This window comes from Pleurodeles waltl, chromosome 1_2 (genome assembly GCF_031143425.1).
Source record: "Pleurodeles waltl isolate 20211129_DDA chromosome 1_2, aPleWal1.hap1.20221129, whole genome shotgun sequence".
NCBI classification, from domain to species: domain Eukaryota; kingdom Metazoa; phylum Chordata; class Amphibia; order Caudata; family Salamandridae; genus Pleurodeles; species Pleurodeles waltl.
This window is the reverse complement of record NC_090437.1, coordinates 843,009,831-843,021,362: the sequence shown is the minus strand read 5'-3', so window position 1 is coordinate 843,021,362 and position 11,532 is coordinate 843,009,831. Positions and strand designations below refer to the sequence as shown.

At 44.6% G+C, this 11,532-nt stretch overlaps 1 protein-coding gene across 2 annotated transcripts in view; it reads right to left on the bottom strand.

Moving 5' to 3' along the window:
- Positions 1–9,597: 9,597 nt before the first annotated feature.
- Positions 9,598–11,532, bottom strand: part of WDR17 (WD repeat domain 17) — an 811,699-nt gene continuing 809,764 nt past the window's right edge. Inside the window, exon 29 of one of the 2 annotated variants that reach the window (XM_069244628.1) lies at positions 9,598–10,450. In XM_069244628.1, coding sequence (XP_069100729.1) covers positions 10,331–10,450 — 120 coding nt within the window. In that variant the 3' untranslated portion in view covers positions 9,598–10,330. The remainder of the gene's footprint in view (positions 10,451–11,532) is intronic. The other variant, XM_069244620.1, reaches the window with a different exon arrangement.

Sequence of the window (11,532 nt, the reverse complement as noted above, 5' to 3'; positions counted from 1 at the left end):
TGCTGCTGGCAGTGGTGCTGGTGGCGGTGCTGGCAGTGGTGGGGGAGGCTCCAGCCCTTCCCCTGCAGCGTTGGACACCTGCCCAGTGGGGCTGCTGCTGCTGGCAGTGGTGCTGGTGGTGGTGCAGATGGCGGTGCTGGCAGTGGTGGGGGGGAGCTCCAGCCCTTTCCCTGCAGCCTCAGACGGATGCCCACTGGGGCTGCTGCTGCTGGCAGTGGTGCTGGTGGCAGGGCAGGTGCAGGTGGTGGTGCTGGCAGTGGTGGTGGGAGGCTCCAGCCCTTCCCCTGCAGCCTCAGACGGCTGCACCACCATGGTTTGTGGTGGGTGCTCTGATTGAGTCACTGCACCAGGCCCCTTGTCTCTACTGCCTGCTGTTGCAGGCCCCTTGCCCCTCCTTCCTGCAGCTGGGGCTGCCTCCTTGCCCTTCCTTCCTGCAGCTGGGGCTGCCTCCTTGCCCTTCCATCCTGCAGCTGGGGCTGCCTCCTTGTCCTTCCGTCCTGCAGCTGGTGCTGACTCCTTCTCTTCCTCGATGCACTTAGGGCTGGCACCCTGTTCATCTGCCTGGCTGGTGGCCGGGATCCTTTTCCACTAGGAGTAGTTGGGTACACTACTGTGCCCGTGGACTGGGTGGCTGAGGTGCTTGACTGGGTTTTGACCGCCCTGGCCTGACGTGAGGGATGGGGGGGAGGGTGCAGGTGCATGGGCAGGATGCTTCTGTGAGGTGGATGGCTGTTGGGTGTCTGAGTGCTTGTGTTTGTGTACTTTGGGAGGAGGGGGCACAGACACAGTGGGAGAGGACAAAGGGGACGTGTGCATGGAAGTGGGGGTGATGACTGCCAGTGAGGGGCATCTGCTGTTAGGTGTGTTGGTGATGGGGGATGAGGATGTAGTGCATGCAGGTGTGAGTGGAGGCGAAACTGAGAGGGAGGTGGATGAGGAGGAGGAGGGGCCACAGTGGAGGCAGTGGATGTTGGTATGTCTGATTCTGGATGGTGTTTGTGTGAATGCCTGTGGGATGAAGTGTGGTGCTTGTGTTTGCCATGTCCACTCTTGTGTGCTGATCTGGGTGCTTGCTGGTCTGACTGTGTGCTTGGGATAGGTTGGGGTTGAGGGGAATGGGACTAGGTAGCGGAAGTTGGAGGGGGGAGGCTGGAAACAGGGACAATGGCTGCCATCGGAGAGGAGGCCAGAGCCTGGATTGATCTATGTTGGGAAGCCATGCCAGTGTGAATGCCTTCAGGAATTCATTTGTCTGTTGCATTTGGGCTGCCAGCCCCTGGATGGCATTCACAATGGTTGGCTGCCCAACAGAGATGGATCGCGGGAGGTCAATAGCCTCCTCACTCAGGGCAGCAGGGCTAACTGGGGCAGGGCCTGAGGTGCCTGGGGCGAAGAAGATGCCCACCCTCCTGGGTGAGCGGGCACGGGAAACTCGCTGAGGGCGGTGTTGGTACTGGGGTGGCGGCTGTAGCTGGGGGTGGGCACAGAACTGTCCACCACCACAAGGGAGCTCCCATCGGAGGAGGTACCTGTATCTGAACTGTCCCCTCCTGTCTCTGCCATGATGCTCCCCTTGCCCTCAGTCCCACTGGCACTCACCGTCGGTGGATTCGGCCTCCTGGGTCCTGTGGAATGCAGTTCCCTCCATCGCCGGTGCCTCTGCTCCTCCTCCAGATGATGCTAATGCACATAAGGACAGGGTGACAAAACAAAAAAACTGATAAACTTGGTCAGTGGCGCCAACAACACCACCGTTGGCGTACACAACACACTCACACACAGGGAACAGCCCTACGCACTTGGCAATGCACTACCAGTCACAATGCTAGTCACCAGGCCATGGATAGGGACACCTAACCCCAATTGCAGCATACCTGAAACCCACAGACCCCTGCCCAGTAGTGGATGCCTACTAGCTTGGTTGGAGTACTTTCACATCAGAACCCTGCCCAACATGGGACCAATCCGGCAATACCAGGCCTGGCTTAGGGGCACACACGGGGCCCGCCCCCACCCGGATCTCTCCCCGCTAGGTGCAAGTTGTATATTGGGGCACTGTACTCACTTCTTTTTTTCTTCTCTATTTCTTTTCTCTCTCTTTTTTCTTTTTCTTCTGCCCTCTTTTTTCTTTTTCTTTTTACTCATTGTCCTCCCCCTCCCTTTTTTCCCTCCCCCACCGTCTCCAACCCTTCTCCCCCAACCCACTTCCCCCCTCCTCTTTCCCTCTTCCCCCTTTTTTCCCCCTTCCCCCCCCTTCCCCCCACCCCAACCCTCCTACACTCAACTTTTCCTGTGTGCCCTCCGGTCTCGCGTCTGCGAGAGGAGGTACATTGTTTCAACCTAGAGGCTGGGAACTACACTTCCCAGCCTCCCTTGCACGCCAGCGCGTCGCGTGTTCTACACACGTGGACGCTGGCCACCTCAGCACACCCCGGCAGCACGCAATCCGGCCGGGGCTGGCTGTGGCCATTATGCGCATTGTGTACCTTGTCATTGCTTAATTTACTGGGGCTTTAAATACCGCCACCACCCTGGACTACTCACCACAAGCGTGCCAGTGAGGGGACGGACTAGGCACATAGCGAGCGCCTCCTATGATGTAGTGAGTGGCGGTCTTTTGTTTCTTCTTCCCCGGAGGACATCTTCCTCAATGCAGATAAGAGCTTCGTTGGTTGTTTGTTTTTGTGTCCCACACTCCGCCTCGGGGGTCACATATATATTACCATATAATCTTTTAAGTGTTATTTGGATTAGACTGGCTTCCTTATATTTACTATGTATATACTTGGCATTTCCCTACCTTACTTTTACCGGACGCACTCTCTATGCTGCACTGTGACTAATATGTACTCTCTGAGCTAGTTACTAATAGTTTAAACTTTGTCTACTTTTACACGCTACCTAGCAGAGTTAGATCTCTGGCCCATCTCGCAGTGAGTACAGCCTCTGGCCAGACGCTCTTCATTTCTCTATTGAATTTTCATCTTGTATATACTTACTGCCGGTCTTGCCTGCCTTTCTCCCATATCCTTAGTGTGTGACTATAAGGGGACACTCCCCCTCCTGGAGTTTTGGGGCAAGTAGCCTTTAGACTTGGGGTAAGATGTTTTTACATTGTAGATACATGTTACACACGTATACATTGCATGACTTTCGCTTGCTGTTTCACCCCTGTGTGTGTTTTGCTCTGCAGTGCTGTGTGTCACAAAACGTTAATTTAGTATTTGTTTCCCTTAGGCCTATGCTAGGTAGTTCCTTGCTTCAGGTAGGCCGTATCAATTCTCACTATATTTTACCCATTATATTTTATATTTTTATATATATTTTAGGACGTTCATCTTTGCAATGCATGACTTTGAGGGATCCTAGGCCCTGAAGAATGCCCCTAGACCTTCCTTGGCTCATTGAAGAGGGCAGAAACATGTTGGCCATTTATTTTTAGATAGGTGACCCAGTGAGTCCTTACTCTCACAGAGGTGTCCCATCCTAGTTTTTAACACACCAGCAGACACCATTATTAAAAGTGTACTTTTCACACAGGTAACTGCCTAGGTGTTTTTATATTTTCCCTAGTTCAGCTGGATCCCATAATTTCCGGAAAGTAAAAATTTACGCACTCCCTCCCGTTCTTTTAACGGTGAGGTTGAGTCCACCCAGGTGGCATTGTCCTACCTGGGCGGGGCTAGGTGGTCATATGATGAAGCATGACACAATATAGCGTGTGAGACCACCTAGTCCGTAAAGGAAACACCCCCCATCATCACTTCACGACCCATCACAGCACCCATTCACCATTCACTCACCTAGTGAGGTTAAGGAGCACCAGGAAATTTCCCCTGGGTGCAGCTCCTCATTCTTAGTGAACCCCATACTTTTTTGTGCTTTAGGCCAAAGTGGCTAAATACGTTGGCGTCCGCAGATTTTTTTTCAGGGGGGTGTCCTGGATTGTTTTTGGAGGGAGCCACGGCCATACTAGTGCAGGCAGCGTAACACTAGAGCAGTCATAGTGTTACACTGCACTGTGAGCCTGCATGCCAGACTGTACCACAATTGCTTGCCCCCCCCCTTAACCCTTTTCGGACGCCCAGGGCTAAATAGCTCTTCACAGTGACAATGGCACATTCCCTCTGAGCTAGGGAAAGCAAGAACTGCATACTTGGGATAGTTTGATTGTAAGGTCTCCACACCATGCAACAAAGTTGCCCCATCTCCCTGAGTATATCATTTCAGTGGAGGAACAATGCGCCAACAATATGATGTCTGTCACCTCTGTTGGCAGCTGAAAAGAGCTCAGTTGTCCCGGTCCAATTTCCAAGCATGTAGGTAGAGGCCTTGGAGATTAGTGTGCAGAATCATTTCTCCAGACTGGGAGAGAAGATCCAGCATTTCTCTGGAGGTGACACAGTATTGCTCTTTGAAAATTTGCCATGAGGAAAACTCCCCAGAGACTGAAGCTCCGGTTTTACATCGAAAGTGCAGAAAAAAAGGAATGGATGTTGATGCACAGGGATGTGCATTTTATGGCCTTATGGGCGTAACCTGATGTTGCTTCTGATACCAACACAGTACAGCCCCCTTTACTGGTGAAATCCCAGCTTTGAAGTTTTCCAGATCCAGTCTGCTGCCTGAGGATTGTTCTAAAGGGGAGGAATCTGCAGGTAGAAATAGCTATCAGAAAACGATTATTATGCCTATATTACTGTACCAGTTTAATATTATTCCAAAATACTCACCACAATATTTTTTCAGCTCAATTCAGTCACTGTTGATCAAAATAAAATGTGCTGAAGAGCAGCTCAAAGTGAAGTGGACCATGTTGATCCTGCCATATCAAGAAGTTGAACTGAAGGAGCCATACCCCTCACTATACTATAATTGTGCACAGTTTTTGTAATGCAACATATGGTGGTGGAAATGTACATAGAGAATCCCACACCCTTACAACCTGCTCTCAACCAAGCAACACTCAAAAGCCTCAAGGACATTAACCCAGTGGCATGTACATTAAATGCTTCAAGATTTCAAGCCAAATATACTTTTCTCCACACAATGTTTTGCAGTTATCCAGCACTCCCTCTCATTGTAGAACACAAAGAAGGTCAGCAACTTAGAAACAGTGGCATCATTGGGCATAGCAACCTGTATAATAATGGCATATTCATATCATTAGATAATGTTGCTCCTTTCACCAAAAGAACCCCACTAGATTTACTAATATTTATAGGTTGAGAGCAACATGAAGGAGAAAATTAAACGCAATCCCACAAGAACCCTTGGATCTCTTGCAGTTGTCATACCTTATTGTTGTCCCTGGTCCTAAGTTAACAGTGGTGGTTCTGTTGCTTGCAGACCTGAGAGGTCTCCATGAATGATTGGCATTGTGCTATACATTTTAAGTGTCTACAAAGAGTATATTACACCCCAAACAGCTTAATACATTAGAAACACAGAAATCGTGCAGACTGGAGCAGTTGTGGCTGCACTGATGCTAACTTCTTACACTTGGTGTAGAATTGCCCATCAGTGGCAGCTTTCTGGCCTATCGCTTATGATTGAGACTAGGATTTAACCAGACTTTTTATGGCTCTATTAAGTTACATCTATAATGTCCCTTAGGCATGCTGCAGATACACAGCTATTGCTTTACTACTAGTGAAGAAGCATGTAGCGATTCATTGAGGCAGAGGCCCACAGTAAAATATTGTGCACTGGCTTACAGACTAAGGGGTATATTTATGAGACCCTTTGCGTCAATCTTGTACGATGCATCATGGTGCAAGAGCGATGCAACTGAAAAATGTGATTTATAAAGCCGTGCAAGGCCACCAAGGGTGGCCCTAAGTGACTTCATGAATCTCAAGTAATGCAATGAGGTGCAAATTGCTGCATTGCATTACTCTGTGCCAGGGAAGCCCTGCCATGGATGTTGTGTGAGTAGTCCAACACAACATCCAAGGATTTTGAGGCATTCCCAGATGTATCAGAAGTAGTAGACCTGGGAATGCGTCAAAAGCATACGCCCACCCATACAAGGTGTAACAAGGAGAAAATTGTTATTTCTCCTTGGTTTTTCCTTTTTCCATTCTGTGTGTGCGGCAAATTGGTGGTGTAATGCACCGGACGCCAAGCAATTATACCAATATGTTATGTTACGCATATATAATGATGCTTTAAAAGTATACTCCATTGTGCACTTCGACAACAACACTGCAATATATATACCCCTATCAATATGTATTACATGTAACACAGATTTGTTGTGTGATTGATTAAAATGATGAAGTTAAAATAGTATCACCATCAAACATCCCTTCTCTCCTCAGCTTCCACCTAGCGAAACGATTGACCTATTCCACATGACAGTTCTACAGAACCTGGAAAAGGAATATGGGAGATATAAAAATAAAGGAAAATTCTTACTCTCATATAGCAACATGATGGAAAAGTAGGCAATCCGGACAGTAAGAAGGAGTCCTGAAATAATCATCACAGAAGCAGACAAAGTTGGCAGCATTGTCCAACTTCCCGCTGATGACTACATTAAGGTAGCCTTGAAACAACTAAAAGACACTGATTGCTATTATTAACTTACAAACAACCCAACCAAACAGATCCAAGTCACACTCAAAACTAAATTGGATGAATGGTACAATCAGGGCTTCTTTACGCTGGAAAGAAAGAAACATCTATTCCTGTAACAACTCATTACAGCCACTTTTCACCTTCTCCCCAAAATGCACAAAAAAGGATTTCCTGTTCCTACCATTCTGATCATAGTCAGCTTTGATACAATTTTCTAGTGCATAAATGAAGACATTGACTTCCACTTACAACCATTGATGAAACTCCTTATATCATACATGATACCAAGAACATCCTAGGAAAACTGGATAACATTTAATGGCAGAATTATTATACTTTGGCAAGTATTGACGTTGTAAACCTTTACACTTCCATCACACATGAGGATGGGATACAAGCAGTGGAAAAAGCACTAGCAATCAAATCAGCTCATTTCCTAGAAACAAATAATACAGTATTGGAGATGCTTAAATTCTGTTTCACTAACAATGTCTTCAGTGTTAATTATAAGTACTAACTCCAAATGAGGGGTCAGCGATAAGAGCCACATGTACTCCACCATACGTGTGCTTCCTTAAGGGTGAGGTACATAAACACTAACTAGCTCTGAGACAACTGCTTCTCAGGATTCTGACCACATGCCTTTTAAGGGACCAGTACATAGATGATATAATTTGAATCTGGCAGGGGCAAACATCCATAATTAAGAAATACTTACAAACCATAGCTTTTCTGGATATTACAATCTACATCAAGAACAACTGAATGTACACTAAAATTCGAATTGCCATCAAAGCAACACCTGTGGCAAACAGCTGCCTCTTTGCAAAGCAGCTTCAAAAATATCCATAAAGTAGACTTCATACAGACTAAATGAAATTTTAGTTAGAAAACAGTCTATGACAAGAAACCCAAGAACTCAAGTATAGACTAGAACAAAGAATGTACAAATGGTCAGATTGGGAAAGGACAGAAAATATTCACCAAACCATCCAATGATCTCGTAATTGACAAATTTAAAAAGGGCAATTTGGAGACCACACCAATCAGATTTCTGACCAACTTCCAGAATAGACACCATTGTGTAAAGAAAGTCAATGAAAAGTCATTGGCAACTCCTAACTAACGATCCATCCAAAAGTGAGAAAGTAGCACCAACTCAATGAATGGGCTTCCAGAGGGCAACCAATCAAAATAAGACCAATACTTATCAGTGAGTCAGTCTGCTCACCGGCACTTTATCCTTTACATGTGACTGCCTAATAATGCATCTTAATGATGAGACTTGTATGCCTAGACAACATGCAAATAAAACCTAGGGGAACATATGTGAACCCTATGTGCTGCTGGGGCGTCACTTGTTTTTTTTTTTTGTCTCTGGAGGCGCAGACTTCAAACTCATATCTATGAGGCCACGCAAAGCCACTTTGAATGGTCTTATACCTATGGAGTAAGGCAAGGCAGCGCAAGTTGCTGCCTTGCCTTACTCTGCACCAGGGAGGCATTTCATGGGCGTTGTGGTGGGTTTTCCCATACAACACCCATGGACTGTGGCCCTGCCCCAAATTTACACAATCAGGTAAACCTGTGGAAGCAACAAAACCTTACACCTCTGCAGCACACTTAGAAAGTATCTCTCTGGATTGTTTTTGTGCAGGAAAGTGCCCCCTTCCTGCACTAAAATAATCCTGAATGCAACGTAAGCACCCTTGCACAATGGTGCAAGGGTGCCTGTGTTGGTGCTAGGCTGCCAAAATGGCAGCAGCGCAGGGGCAAAAGAGAGGAATGCACCTTATTGCATAAATACTGTGCATTCCTGCCCTTTCATTTTGGCACAGGACAGTGAAGCAAGATAACTTGCTGTTCTGCCCTACGCCAAATCCCTACAAATTTGGCCCTATGTGTCTTCAGCAACATTGAAAAAGCCTCAGGCCTGTGTGTCACCAGGTGGTGAAACACGTGTTGGCTGTGGATCATGATGGCTGTACATCATGAATAAGTAACAGGAAAACATGCAAGAAAATAAAAAGAGCATTACTCTCTTTAAAATGGCATCTCTGTCTTACTATGAATTTGAAACACATATTGTAGCAATTAGACCATTTTGTATGCATATATCTTTTTTCTCTGGTGGGCAAGAGAGACTTATACAAATTCCCGAAATATGTGAGCACAATCTTTACTAAATAATTTAGTGAAGATCTGTGGCTCAAAGGATCACCATTCTATTTCCTTTAGCACAGCGGTTCTTAACTTGTGGTCCTGGGATTCCTGGGGGATCCACGACTGCTTAAAAATTTAAAATAATAATAACTGACTAATAAAGTGTGTGTGTGTGTGTGTGTATATATGTATGTATATATATATATAAAAATATATATATATAACATGGAAAATTTTAAATCATTCTGTAAATGTGCTGGAATTTTAAATTGGTGCCTACAAAATAAGTTAGTATCCTTAGATTGATTGTGGGAGCACCGAAAATGCATCAAACGCAATGTGGTGTGGACGATGGGTAGCCTCAATTGAATTTAGAAAAGCTCCAACCTTCCCATAAAAATTCCAATTTTGATTTTGTTGTATTTCATTGTGGTTTAAAATACATATTTCATAATTTGTGTATTGGTTTGATGAATTTGTGTTTCTGCGTTTGTGTGTATTATTTTGCAGTTCAAATCATCAAAATTGCTTAGATCGGTGTCCCTGGATTCCATAAATGAGTCAATGAAGGGCCCTGGATGCCAGTAATGATTAAGTGGGTGTCTACACCAGTAAATAGGTTAAGAAACACTGCTTTAGTAGGTAAAACAAAGTACCATGCTGCATTGACGAAGACTAACAATATGTTTTTGAGGAATATTGATTGTAAGAATGATCACGAATGAGGCAAACCTATGGGTACCTCCTAATGATGAATAAATAAAATAGCTATGCTTGTATTGAGTCATATATTGCAAATGTGGAAAGCTTACTAAATGGTTGTCAAATATGAATCACATCAATGACCAAAGTACACATCCGTTTTAATAATATTTATTATTAACTTACACTATTTTACTTAAAAGTTAATTCTTTTTGCAAAGCATATTAAGTTAAAGAGAAAACAGAACCAAATATACAAAGCACATGTCTAAATACATACAAATTTAACAGTTAAATTACAGTGTACCTCTTTGCTGCCCTGACATTTACAACGTTAAATATATTAGCTATCCTTTCGACTATCCTTGTAGCCTTATTGATGTACAGGTTGCTTTATGGAGTCAATAACATATTATAACGGGCAAAAGCAATGAACTGGTCGTGGTTCGAATTGAATGGCTCTATACATTGCATGGGTACTTGCCTTTGAGTCACATGTAGAAATATGGAAAATATGGATGCAATATCCTAGTTCAGAACACGAACAGTTGTGTAGAATTTGACCATAGCTGCAATTGGTTCAAAAGAAAGATGTGTGGGGAGTCTGTGAATTTATACTATACTAGTTAGCGTATTTCTATCGATCATGGCTGTAAATTGTTCTGAATGTGAAATACATTCTCTGGATTACCAAACAGTGATATGTTCCTTCTTATGACATATAAAAAATATTCGGAAAGGACATGATCATTAGAACAGCAAAATATTGACTGTGGTGGCTGGTATGTTGGTGAAATGCCTTTATATCTTTGCCTGAAATTACAGCCTCATGTCCTTGTAATCCATTGTCCTGGCGAGCATATCTTTTAGTATTAGCTAGTCGTCAGAAAGGATTGAGGCGTATTCCTGTTCCTAAAGGTGAGAAAGGATTAACTTTTGCCCACATCAAAGCATCGTTCAGTGAGATGGCCGATTTCCCATCTTCCAGAAAGAACACTGGGCCCTGTAAAATCCCAAAGAAAGTACTGTAAGATATCGATCAAACAATGCATAACTTTGAAATAACCGCACATGCACACACACACACACGCACAGAAACATCAAACTATTTTAATTTCTCAGGTAAATGACAACACAGGCTAAGAACGTAACTAAGGAGGGTGCAAGGTCCGTCCATTCGGTAACATTCTCTATGGTTAAGGGACTTCCTGTAGATTTTTCATCATGAACCCTTTTCTGTCTTTAAGCTGGATCGATATTTTTTTCTACTCATTGCGTCATCAGTTGTGGGCCCTACCTAGGCATCGTCTGGCACTGGTGACCTCAGTTCTGCTTTATTTGCAATGACTCTTAGAGGTAAGCACATAAATAAAGCAGAGAAATAAAACAATCACAGAACAAACAATGTAAGAAATTGTGTTACCAGTTGAAGGGGGAGGGAACCCTTCTCAAGCAGCAACCGTAATTCTCCTGAGGGTGAAGTCACAAGCAAACCCTGAATTAACCAGTGTTCAACCCTCAGGTATCTTGGCAAAGATCAATGAGGCTTAATTCATGAGCAATGTATAAAGTATTTGTGCAACACTTCCAACAGTAACACAGTGAAACTAATCCACAAAGGAGCCCACAACAGAGTTGGAAATAATAGACTACATTTTAATGAATAAAACAAGACCAAAATGACAAACATCCGATCAGTAGGTCGGACATATTTAATTTGAAAGGTTTTAGTAAAAATAGCAACAAACGGCATAAAGCGCCAACTGTGGATATATGGTTGCACCGGATCAGGACAAAGTCACAAGTTCAAGTCGACCGAGATGGAGTGCAGGCTGGCTATAATTGCCCGGTTAGCAATCATGGGTTCAGGACAGGAGGCTAGCCAAGTAGCCCTTGAAGTCACTCTGGGGTTCTGGGTTGTAGAGATGTATGTCTAGCACTTCTCACCAAGGCAGGAGGGCAGCAGACTGCAGGTCAGCAAAGCAGCAGCACAGCAAGGCTTTAGTCCATCAGCAGAGTAACAGTCCTTCACCAGCACAGCAGTCCTTCTTCCTGGCAGAGTATCCACAAGTCCTGAAGTGTACT